This window comes from Vombatus ursinus, unplaced genomic scaffold, assembly GCF_900497805.2.
Source record: "Vombatus ursinus unplaced genomic scaffold, bare-nosed wombat genome assembly UNPS02014841.1, whole genome shotgun sequence".
Classification (NCBI taxonomy): Eukaryota; Metazoa; Chordata; class Mammalia; order Diprotodontia; family Vombatidae; genus Vombatus; species Vombatus ursinus.
The window spans coordinates 27,214,141-27,227,803 of NW_020954619.1; the positions used below are offsets into that span (position 1 = coordinate 27,214,141).

The 13,663-nt window shown below is 35.6% G+C and overlaps 1 protein-coding gene across 1 annotated transcript in view; it reads left to right on the top strand.

The window, feature by feature from the left end:
- Positions 1-13,663, top strand: part of CSMD1 (CUB and Sushi multiple domains 1) — a 2,488,924-nt gene that overhangs the window by 1,487,629 nt on the left and 987,632 nt on the right. Inside the window, exon 7 of the mRNA XM_027840340.1 lies at positions 6,572-6,649. Coding sequence (XP_027696141.1) covers positions 6,572-6,649 — 78 coding nt within the window. The remainder of the gene's footprint in view (positions 1-6,571; positions 6,650-13,663) is intronic.

Here is a 13,663-nt window from a genome sequence, read left to right on the forward strand (position 1 = left end):
GTTAAGAGGCTATTGTAATCCCAGCAGTTGACCATGAGGGCTGTGGCAGTATTAACCAAGTACAGGGGACAAATACAGATTTTATGGAGATGAAATTCATAGGAGTTGAAAATAGATAATTGTAACAGGTGAAGGAGAGGGAAGACTCTCAGATGAGAAAAGACTAGAAAGTTTTGCTGCTAAGTAAGCTCAGAAAATGTAAATAATTTGATTCAAAGCACATGAGGATTCATTGAAAGAATTGGGGGTGTTTAACCTAGAGAAGAAAAGAATAGGGGGTAGGGGAAAGGTGTTGAAGCATAATAGTTGTTTTCAGGTATTTTAAGGGCTACTGTGCAATTTTAGACTTGTTCTGTTTGGCTCCAAAGAAATGAATAAGACCAATGGGGAGAAACTTGCAAAGCAGCAAGTTAAGTTTGATGAAAGAAAGGAAAGAAAAAAAAAACTTCTAGACTTAATTAAAGCTTTCTAGAAGTGTCATGGGCCACCTCCAGTGACCACCATTTGCCATTTGTCAATTACATTATAGTAGAAATATCTTTCAGTTTGGGATTTGAATTGATAGCCGCTAAAGTCCCTTCCAATTCCAAATTCTATGATTTTATGACTGTTCCAAGTTTAAACAGAGTTGGGATTAGAACTCAACATTCTTTACTCCTAACACAGTGTTTTTTTCTTCTCTATGTTACACTTCTTGTCATATGAGTAGAAGACAAGAATAGAAGGTCACCTCTCAAGGCTTTAGGGGGACAAATATGGAGGAGTAGAAGCTAAAATGTTTCTCAGCAGTGAAATCTGCAAGATAAAGAAATAATTTTCTAGGAAGAAGGATCAGGAAAGTGGAAAGTATTTTCAGATGGGTCTATGTTTTCCAATCTCCTAACCTGGCTCTGCAACTACCTAAAAATAATTCTATAGTAGAAATTGACAGTAAGCAAAAATGTGAATAAGGGCTTTAATGACCTTTCATCATTCTGTTTTACACATTGCTCCAAATGACCCACACCCTCAGTGGTCCATTGCCCTCAGATTCCCCAATGTCTCCCCCACCCATGTATACTTTTGTGTTCTAGTCACCTATGAGGGTAAAAACAAAGCAAAACAAAAGAAACAATAAACAAACAAAAAAACAGATAAGGAATACCTTTCAGAAAATTAAACAGTGGGTCTTACTAAATCAAATTCAAAACTCTAATCTTAAACTATCTACAACTAAATTACAAAAATCTTGTATATAACCACTTAAAACAAACAGAGTCCATTATCTGTCAGCATGGTTTTATTAAAGTCACCCTACCCCAACCTAAATCAATTGTTTCCTGTAATTATCTTACAGCTTAGTAAGGAAAAATAGAGTTCAATCAAGATAAATATTGGCCAAAATATTAGAACCATTGAGGAAAAGTAGGAATGAGCTTTTGTGTAATAATATGAAATGACAGGTAAAATAAGTAAGCTTTATAACTTAATAGTGATATTTAAATGGTAAAGATTATATGTTGGTTCTAAATAAAATATGATTCATTTAATTAGTGAGAGCTATGTCCATGCAATAGGTACATCATTAAAATTGAGAAATGTAGTTTACTTGAAATATAAAGAGACCTGAGTTGTTAAGGATATTACTTAATACAAAAAACAAGATTAGTACTAAAAAAGAAATATTTTTAAAAGTTTCTGAGGAGGAAAAACTGTATAATTGGGCCTATTAATGAAGTAATTGGATACTTTAAGTATGTTACTTGGTTGAAGCACTGTTAAAGCAGCACAGCAACAACAACAACCACAACAACAATAACAGCGACAACAACAACAAACCCAGTAATAGCATGTGTACTTCCTAGCAATGCAAAGACGAAAGGGACTGAAACCATGAAACACACTTTCCATAATATCTTGGGTCTATAATGAGAAAATTTGTAATAAAGATTAGCAAATTCATATCAATAATAATGGTTAGGATAATTTACTAATTGTTAAAGAGAATAATAAAACAATGAGGAAGAGACGGTTAAAGAATAAAACACAACACTAAAAATGTTTTCAAAATAAGATTAGTAAAGGAAAATACTGAAAAGTGAAGTTATCATATTTACTGAAGATCAAATCTATCTTCCCCAAATCTATGCCAGGTTCAAGGGTTTTTGTCTCAACAACAGCAACGAGAGGACATGTTAGTTCGAAACATCTGATGTTTAATTAAATAGCAGAGCAAAGTAAGTGACGAAAGAAATCCATTTCATATATACAGGAGTACAGTCTCCCAAAGGCTAATATACCACTGGTGGGAAAAAGAGCACATATAATGAACATCAATAAGCAAAGAATACATTTAGAGAGGGTACATGCAAAGGGAACATTTATGGCACATGGGAGAAGAAGTAAACAGAAGAAAAATGAGTGAGAGAGAAAGCACACACAGTCAGGGTAATCCATACTCCTATGACTGTATTGAGGTACTTTTCTTGAACTCCATTTCCAAATTTTCCACAATATGTAGAATTGAAACTCAGAAAAGTGTCTCAGCCAATCTCCTCCAGTATACCCAGTACTCATTGTCATAAAGCTACTGTTCAAGAAGGTGACCCAGAGGTAAAGGAGAATTACATTGATTACTGACTTTAATGTAAATGAATTTTCATTACCACCACCAGCACCACCAACCATCATCATCAGTCATTACTACCATAATCATCATTATCATCTTCATTATCTCAGCATTAATAGCTAGCATTATAATTTTAAATTTTACAGAGCGCTTTACAAACAATTGAGTTTATCCTCATCCTCATCACCCTAAGAGGTAGATAGTATTACCTCCATTTTTCAGATTAGGAAATTGAAGCAGACAGAGGTAAAGTGTATTGCTAAGAGTCACAGATCTAAAATATTTGAGGCCAGATTTGAACACAAATCTTCCTGACTCCAAATCCAGTTCTATATCCACTCTGTCACTCAGCTGCATAATCTTATCTGGTGAGCAAGTTTGGGAATGGAGAAAGCTTTATTAACCACTGGGTTAAAGTGGGAGTGTGAGAGTATATATGTCAGATGGATGGAGAAAGTTAAAAATACTTCTATATTTTAAAAGATCTGTTGTTTCCTTTGAAGGGTTCTCCCCTCACGGTAGAGTATACTTCCTCCTGTCCTTAACAGACAGTTTTATGAGTCTTTGTAACTAAACCAAAGTATCAATTGGCAGCCAGGCTTTTGGCAATCAGCCTCTTCACACTTAGGTAGGCTTACCCTAGGATAATACTCTCAGGGCCTGTGGTCAAACATTTTTTTTCACCCCCTCTAGATTCCATCATCATGATGCGACATTTAGAGGTAGACTTTAGTGGAGGGATAGAAAAGAGATGGATTGGAAGGGCATAGAAAACAAGCCTAAAGTCAACAATTTAAGTGTGCCTAAAGCAGGTGCTATCCAAGATTAGAGATCAGAGTTGAATCTGATAGAATTTACTCCTCTTCCTAACAAAAAGAGATAGCTCCATTTGAGAAAAATCAAAGCTGAATACATTTAGCTTCACGGAAGTGGTTACCTAGTTGGGAAATTGCACAATCTATTCCCTCTTTAGACTCTTATAAACAAAACCTATATATTTAGATACTATTAATACCATCTGCAGGGATCCAGGTATATTCTGTATGATTTGGCTACTGTGTGGTCTCACTGTTTCTTTGTAAGTTTTATATCCTTTATGGTTTTCCTTTGATTTTTATTTTCCCAATTTAGATAGTGCATCTGACTCATTTCTCCTGAGTACTCTTAAGGTAAAATTATTTCAGAGTGGGAAAGTAGGCAGACAGTCAGAAACATGCAATAGCAAATATCTTTTAAAATTCTAAATATTTGTTACATTGCAAAAATCCTGGGCAGCTAGGTGGCGTAGTAGATAGAGCACTGACCCTGGAGTCAGACTCATCTCCTGGAGTTCAAATCCAGGCTCAGACAATTAATAGCTATGTGACCCTGGGCAAGTCATTTAATTCTATTTGCCCCAGTTTCTCATCTGTAAAATGAGCTGGAGAAGGAAATGTCAAACCACTCCAGTATCTTTACCAAGAAAACCTGAAATGGGGTTAAGAAGAGCTGGACATGACTGAAGGCAACTCAACAACAACAACAAATACCAAAGGAGTAAAAGCCTTATCTGTTCCTATCAAGTTGGAAATTATTACAGAATGGGCGACAGGCTTTATGTCTATTGTCCAAGGACTATGACAGCTCAGTTAACAAGGGCTCATCACTGGGTTAAGACATTGGGAAAGGCTTAATGAAGAAGGCAACTTTTGAGTGAGTAGATGGAAATTTACTAAGCAAACAGTGGAAAAGAAAGCACTTGGTACAGGGAAGAGCATGAGCACATGCATAGAGATTAAAAAAAATAGTATATTTTCAAAATTCAAGTAGATGTCTGATCTTTCTTTCAGAAGTAAATAGGGTGTGGATAGACATAATGTGGGACAAGGCCAGAAAGATAAGGTGGTACCAGATAGTAGAAAGCCATGAATATCAAGAAAGAAAAGGCTTGCACTTCATTTAGTATGTAAGATTTTGGGGCAATGCAGTGACCAGATTTTCACTGTTTGACACAGATAGTGACCATGTCACTGTTTGAAAAAAATTGCTAGAAAACTAGAAAGCAGCTTGGCAGAAACTAGGTATAAATTAACATCTCATACTATGTACTAAGATAAAGTCAAAATAGGTACGTGATTTAGACAAGAAGGGTGATATCATAAGCAAATTTGGGAAGCATGGAAATTTTTATCTATAACATCTATGGATAAGGGAAGAATTGATGGCCAAACTAGAGATAGAAAGGATGACAGGAAGTAAAAGGATAATTTTTATTACATTAATTTAAAAAGTTTACACACACAAAAATAATGCAACCAAGATCGGGAGACAGATAACCTGAAATCAAATACTGCTCTGTTACATACTATTTATGGGACCTCAGGCAAGTTCCTTCTTTTCTCTGGACCTCAAGTTTCCTTATGGCATTTTAGAGGTTAACTAAATGGACTTTTCTTACTCTAACATTCTAGTGTGGGCATTGTCAAACCATTGACTGTGGACAAAATCCATCTGATAGCTTGTTTTTGTATGAATCATGAACTTTTTATTTGTAGGCTATATAAAAACAGTCAGTGGCCAGCTCTGGTCTGTGGTCTATGGTTTGCTGGCCTTTCTTCTAGTGTATTGTATTCTAAATATTTGCCTATAAATTGATCATTGGAAACTTGGTATGTACTTTGTCACAGAAACAGTTGTTACATATGGTTAGGGTCTCAAGTCAATCTGTAAAACAAACAAACCTTATTTTGTTCATTATATATCTAAAGCAGTCTAATAATACTATAGAAATTATCCATTGTGTATAACATCATTGCTTTGAGAAGAGGCATTCAGATTTCCAACTTGAAAGGCCAGAAAAAATCTCTATATCTCATTACAGCCCCCATCATATTACTACTTGCTACTACTATTTACTAATAGTAAATACTATTTACTAAAAGTTCTACTACTGCTACTACTACTATGACCGCTATAATCACCATGAATACTACCACCACTTTTGTTACCATAACTACCACCAACATCATTGCAACTGCTACCACAACATCTTCTCTTCTTCCTTTCTCTCCTTTTTCCTCATCCCCTTTCTCCTCTTCACTCTCATTCCCCCTTTGTCACTGATAATACTGGAAACTAGAGTATTCAAGAAAAAAAGGTTGACATAAGGTGTCGTCAGTGGAAGAATTGGTGGTAGGTAGGATTTTACTTCTCCTTTCCTTTCTTTTCTTCTAGTTATCAGCAATTCACTCACCATATAGACTCTATTATCTCTTCTCAATATTGCTACTGGACTTTGACACAAGGAGTTAACTGGAGACTAGGGCCAGAGGAAAAGAATGTATATGATTCCAGTAAGAAGAAGAGATGAGAAAGGGCATTTTAAAATCCCTTGTAGTAAGGGAACAATGACCACTTGAGTTTAGCATCTATTTGTATGTAAGCCAAGCATACAGGTCAGGGATTGACTATTCCGACATCTTAGGTATGGCTCATACCATTCTTTGAAAGTTTTGTGTGCTGATAACATTTTCTTGCAAGAATTATGGTTACCATCAAAGATAGATTTTTAGACAATGGATCCATGCTCACAGGATAATTCTGCAGTTATATTAATGAAATTAAAATTTGTGTAATGGGCTATGCCAAGTAGTGAGCAGACAATATGTTTATGATACAAAGCTCCTGTAATCTCTGCTCCTTATATTATTGTTATATTAATGGCTCTAAAATTGTCTTGCAGCTTGATGGACTTAGGGGCATTGTCTGAAAGACCTTACATTTAATTGTATTTGCATCATTAACCTCTTGGGATTGATTTCATTGGCCAGTGAGTGGTTACTATCCTTGAACTGTGCTACAACGAAGATTGAATGTTACTTTATGATGTGTTTGCGCAAAATAACCTATAACTGTATGAGCATGTATTTGTATTTGTTTACAGGTCTTATGCTGCTACTGACAGCCTTATTTTGTGTCTTTCAGTGAAAAAAGCAATTGAGCTGAAGTCAAGAGGAGTCAAGATGCTGCCCAACAAGGACAATAACCATAAAAATTCTGTCTGTAAGTCCTATTTTTTTCTTTATGCAACTGTATGTATTTGTTAAAAGAGAAGGAATAAAGAAAATACAAGAATTAAGGAGGAAAAACTACATGCAGTCTTTCCCATTTTGTCTTTTCTTAATTTCCCACTTATAAATGTATTTTCTAGGAAAAGAGGGAGTACTGGGTTCACACGATAGACAAAGTAGGTAAACAAAAATTTTCTCCTACCTTGTTGGATCTGCTGTTCCTTTTATTATTTCTCTAATTTAAAAGGCTAATCTAAGTGTCATGGTCTTACTTTAGACACAGATAATATAGCTCAACTTTGGAGGACTTCTCCTTCTTTGACTGACATGCATCCATACTCAGGTAATCTGAGAACTTCAGTTTTAAACTACCTACTACGCTGTAGTGCCTAATACATCTTATCACTGTAGAGGTTCACAAGACTTAAAGAATGAATAGGTTTATTATGTCATAAAAAACAAAGAGATTTGCGTCAGAACCCCTAAAAATAGTCCTATTAGAGAAAGGGAGAAGCTAGCTCTCTATTATCTAGTATAGTCTCAGTCACTTATATTCCACAACGGATAGACACAATAGATGTATCTCTTTTTGGAGCTATCATTTTTTCGTAATCTTTAGCTAGGTGGCAGTCATCACATTACACAGCCTGTTGTGCTCCCCTCAACTTCTCAAAGAAGGATGCTAACAACAACCTTTTATATTTTCTCTGCCTATTGTTGGTGTCACATTTAAGTTTCTCCTAATAGAGTCCCTGTAATCTCTCCATTGTTCCTTATTGGCTGTTATCTCATTCCAGTAATGTTGGACAAAAGGCCTTCCCTCGTAGGCAAGGACAGAACTGATAATAGAGCTATTTTTGAGGAGACTCAGAGACTTTCTTCCTCAAACCCCTGTGTTCAAATCTGTTGCATTGCACAGAAGAACCTTCCTCTGTGTTTTCTCCGTGAATTAAATTCTTCACACCTCTTACTTCCCCATCTATACTTAGCAATCAGAAGCACTACATTTTTTTAGCATTGAATTCCCTTGAGGCCCACATCTTTGGGATGTTTTCCTTTGCTCATTCTCCTATAGCTTCCTGGGATTCCACAATTTTGGTGTCAATTCCTTGTACCTTTCCATGATATTTTGGATAGTGAATTGGCAGGGGGAGGAATGGAATAACAGTGTGATACTTATGGAAAGAATAATAGATTTGGTATTAGAGGACTTAGATTCAAATACCACCTCTGAAACTTATTAAGCATATGACTTTTGCAGGTCCCTTAACCTCTGACCCTCCATTGCTTTGGCTTTCAAATGAGGTGCTTGTTCTAGACAGGTTCTTCCATCACCAAATTTATCATTTTTCGATTAAACACAATCCTCTCAACTTACACACAAATTAGGAAATTAGATTCCTCCTTTGCATTAATCTGAGAGGAGGTGGTAGACTGAAGAGTAGAAGGGTTTTGGGATAAAAGTAAGAGGGAAGGCCAGAACTGCAAGATCTTTTTCAATCAGACATTCTGCTTATTTTTTTTTAATCAAGAGGTCTATGTTAAAATAAAATAAAAAAAAGCACTTTTTTAAACCAATGTCTCTATTTTTTTTTGAATGAAGCCACTAAAATGGTAGGGATATTGACAAAATGTCTAGTTTTAAATATGTAAAGGAAACAGCAATCCTGGATTGTTGAATGAAAATTTCTTCACAACCCCAGTGTCCTCCTGCTCTCTCCTGATATCTCTTTTCCCTTTCACTGACAAAGTGTCATTTATTGAAAGTGTCATTTATTTCCCACCCAATAATTTTTCAAACCAAAACCAGAATTAGAGAATCTTAGAGCTGAAAAAGACTTCAGAGCCCATCAATTCCAATCCTACCTTACAAGGAATCCTTTTTTTTTATAACAATATTCCCTACTAATAGCCATCAAACTTTTGCTTGGATACCTCTACTAAGGAGGAACCCACTACTTTTTGAGCCAGCACATTTCAACTTATATTCTTCTAATTGTTAGGAAATGTATACATGCATTGAACAGAAATCTAGGTCTCTGCAACCTTCACACTTTGCTTGTACTTCTGCATTCTAGGGCCAAATGGATCAAGTTTAATCCCTCTGTCTCTGGATATTGGAAGATGATTTTTCTTCCCTCTTAGAACTTTTATTTCCAAATTAAACATCTTCATTTCCTTCAACATCTTCTCAAATGACATGATAACAAGACCATTTGTTAGCTTAGTCACTCTCTCCTGGATACATTCCAACTTTTTTATGTCTTTCCTAAAATGTGGTCTTAATACTGTACTTCTGATATGTATCAGTATGTGTACATCATACAGTAATGAAATTTATACATGAAGAAGTACATATAGATGAAAAGTTCATATTATGAAGTCCCTTTCAAGTATATGTTGAAGCTATGAAGAGTATAAACTTATTTCTTCCCTCTATATATACTGCCTCTATTAATGTATACTAAGATAGCATGATGCTTTATTTCATTTTTTTTATGTACTCTGACACATTGTTGACTTATATGGAATTTTCAGTCCGCTGAAGTCTTCCAGGATAAATTATCTACTTATGCCTCCTCCAACCTATGCTTATGAAATTGATTACTGAAATCTAAGTGTAAGCCTAACAGTAGCATCATAAATAGACTTCAGTCATCTGATCCAATATCTCTCTTTTTTATTGTTAAATTTTAATTTTTAGTGAATGCGAATTGATTTTCATACCCTCCCACTTCCCCATCCCCCACTGAAAAAGAAAGAAAAACCAAAAGCCTTGTAAAATTATGTACAGACAAGCAAAACAAACTTCCACATTGGCCATATGCAATGTGTGTGTGTGTGTTGTGTGTGTGTTTCAGTTTGCACTCTGAGTCCATCACCTCTGTTAGAAGATGGGTAACTTAGCTGGGTAACCCAGCACATTAATCAATACTTGTTAACTGAACTAGGCTAACATGTTTTGTCATGAATCTTTTGAACTCACTTGGTCATAGTTTTGAACAGAGTTCTTTAGCCTTTGAAACTTCCAACTCCTCTCATTTTATAAACAAAGAACGTGAGGTTTGTTGAAGTGAATTAACTTGCCCACATCACATTAGTACGAAGTAAGAGAGGAAAAATTTGAATACAAGGTCTCTAATTCCAAATTATTTTTTCTTTCCATTGCATCACACTGCCTTCCTCCAATAAATTTCTTTTTTTCCACCACCAATTTAGCCCATTCTAGACTAATGAGGTCTTTTTTGGATCTATACTCTATCATCTAACATTTTACCATCATTACACTTGAATGTTATGTCACCACAGTTTATTTTATGTTTACCATCTTATTGCAGTTTATATTATCCAAAAATTTAATAATCGTGTTAACTGTTCCTTCATCTAAGTAACTAATAAAATGTTAATAAAAAAGTTCTAGGAAAGATACCTGGTGCAATCCACTTTAAGGATTTCCTTTTCAACTTGACATGAAGTCATTAATACCTTCTTTTGGGTTCAGGTCATCTGACCAGTTCCAAAACTACTTTACTGTATTTTACCTTTCCCATATTTCTCAACTTTATCATATGCATAGCAGCAGAGATTCTGTCAAATTCATTTGTTGAGTCTAAGTTTACCACATTGACAGCAATTTCATAGTGCAGTGGCCTAGTAATCTTTCAAAAAAGAAGAAATTGGTCTTGCATGACTTGTTCCTGATGAAGTTACTGCCACTCCTTCTGGATACTCATATATCATTCTTTTTGTTAATATGTTGGTCTAGAGAATGTAAATTCAACCCTCTTTTTTTTTCCCCTAGATTAGTGTTTTTGACCTTCATTAGTTCTCTAACACCATTCTGTTCTCCAAGGTCTTCCGAGATCTTTTACAGACCACAGTCAGAAGCTCAATAATCACACCTGCCAGTTCTTTCAGTTCACTTAGGATCAGTTTGTTTGGGCCTGATGACTATGCCACTTTACAATCATCTTCCTTATATTATATGTCCGCTTCATGCTAGCCATTTTTATTCAGCCTTTCCCAATTCAAAGAACAATTTTCCTTGGAAGAGAAAATAAAATTAAGATAAAAATTGAGTAGTTCAGCTTTCTCATGATTTTTACGTCTCATGGTTTTTAGGTCATTAAAGAGTCTAAACTCAATCTATATTTATAACCTTATTTCATATTATCTCTCTTGATACACTCTAAATTCCAGCCAGATTTAACTACTTGGCTTCTCTAACCTCAATATTACATCTGTAGCTCCTGTGTGTTCAGAAAAGTGTTCTTTCCCCCTTGCGTGGGATGAATATGTCCACGTTCATTTATTCCTTGTCTCCCTTCAAGGCTGAGCTAAGGTGTGCCCTGCTTATGAATCCTTTCCTCTCCTCTCTAGCTGTTAGTGTTTTCTTCCTTAGCAAATTTCTTTCTATTTACTTATCTATATACAATATCTCCACCCCACAGGAGAATGGAGGCAGGGATGTTGATTTTTTTTAATCCCATAGTAGTTAGCACATAGTGGACACTTTTAAATATTTGTTGAATTGGTGAATATAAGTTTAGGGATATGAGATGATTCCTGAATGGGTTGGGGGAGGAGAGAGGAAAGGATGCTTACTCATCTGAAAAGCAAACAGGTTTGACTAGATGACCTCTGGAGTTCCTTCCACCTCTAGCTCTACAATGCTGTTATCAACAGCACTTACCTCGTAGGATTGTTGTGAGGGTGGAGTGTGAATCCATTAAAATGCTTTGCCAACTTTAAAATGCTATATAAATACTAATTTCTGTTATTAACACTAGGAAAACAATTTCCAGTTGACCTTTTACTTGGGGCACTATTGACCCCATCACCTAAAGCGTTATAGACATGTTAATTCTACATCCATTTTTGGTTCTGTTGCTGTTCCTTAGCAACACAGGTCCACTAAACACACACACACACACACACACACACACACACTTTGCCTTTGGCATCTACCCAAGTAACTGGATCAGTAGCTTTTCTTACTGAGTCTTGTGCCTCCTAAGTGATTATTGGTAGTTCTATGGGATCTAATCTATTAAGCCAATATTATTTAAATAGTGGTTATAACCAGGTAAATAAAACCCTACTGTTATTTAATTATATGCTGAACCAGGACTCCTAAAACCACTATATTCAGTTGCTTAAAAAATCTGCTAAATAAATCTTTATTTTATAAGGATCAATTGAAATATTGTTAACTAATATTAGTGATACCTCTCACATACACATAAACTTAGAATGTGTATAAACTCCCTTGACAAAGAAAAATAGTGAAGCAAAATTGACTGACAAAGCAAATCAATGCAAACAACATTATGGGTACGAATACTCCTACAGCTCTCTAAAAAAAACAAAACAAAATAACTTTAGGACCCAAGAAAAAGGAGAGGGGATGTATTCATCTAGTACCTCAGACCAGAATTAACCATTACACTTAATTGGAACAGTTGCCTTTTAGTGTTTTCATTTAAATCATTGCAGTCATTTTGTAAATTGTTTTCCTGGTTCTACTTTCTCTGCCCTGATTCAATCTATGCTAGGTTTATTAGATTTCTCTGAATTCTTCATAATAATCATTTCTTATGGTACAGCAATAGTCGATTATGTTCACATACCATCATTTGTTCAGCTGCCCCATGTTTTATGGGCACCAAGTTTGTTTCCAGGTTTGTTTTGTTTTTATTTTTCCTAGCATAAAAAGCTTTTCTGTGATTCTTTTGGTATGTAGATGGGGATGTTTTTTTCTGTCTGATCTCCTTGGGGTATAGGGCCAGTTATGGAATTGCTGGATAGATGAGTGGCCATTCTTACATAATTCATAAAGGTTTTCTAGAATGGTCGAACTAACTTACGGCTCCATCAAAATTGTATCAGTTTCTATGTCTTCCATAAATTCTGTAGTAGCAATTATTTCTTCTTTCATTTATGTTTGTGTTTTTTTCTTATCTCTGCTATGAGATTGCATCTCAGTGCTCTTCCTATTCTTCTTGTTCCCATTCCCCTGAACCTAAGGTCTGATAGGGAGGTATTACCTTAACCTTGCCTGGATTCTGGCCTTCACCTCACTTCTTGGCCATCATTTCCAAACCTTGCTACAATATTTTCATATTTCCCCATATTCCTCCACTCTTTTCCAGCTCCCCTTTGTGTATTTTTGTCCCCCTTCTTTCCCCCTTTTGAATGTATGGTTTTTGAGGGCAGAGATTATCCTGAGTTTTTGTAATTGTATCCCTAGCACTTAGGACAGGTCTTGTAATATAGTAAGTACATAATCAATGATTTGACCTTCATTCATTTGGTAGTGGATACAGGATAGACCTGGAGTCAAGAAGACCAAAGTTCTGATCTTGCCTCTGATGCATGATGGACATGTGAATATGAGCAAATCCCTTAAACTCTCTATTCTTCAGGCAGCTCTCTAAGGAAATAAGTTGGGGATAGGCTGTTGACCTCTATCAGTTGAGGGATTTTCCATATACAGAAGAAATTATACCTCTTTCTCCTGTTTAAAAAAATAAAAATCTGTCAAATTTGTCACTTTTCCGGGTTTGGAGTGAATATTCAGAATCTTTTTATTTGACAGTTCTATAAATATTAGTGATTTGCAGCATTTGGTGAAATGCTTTTGGGAACTGGCTCTTGGTCATGTATCATAGGATCAAAGACTTGGAGCTGAAAGAAACTTGAGAGCCCTCTCTCATTTTATATGAAAAGATCTCTCTCATTTTATATAAAAGGAAACTGAGGCCTAGGGATTTGTTCATTCATTTCAGTTGTATCATGACCCTTTTTGGGGTTTTCTTGGCAAAGATACAGGAGTGGTTTGCATTTCCTTCTCTACATCATTTTACAGGTGAGGAAACTGAGGCAAACAGGGTTAAGTGACTTGTCCAGAGTCACACAGCTAGTAAGTTTCTGAGACCAGATTTGAATTCCATAAGATGAGTCTTCCTGACTTCAGGCCTTGCACTCTATTGCTGTGCCACTGATT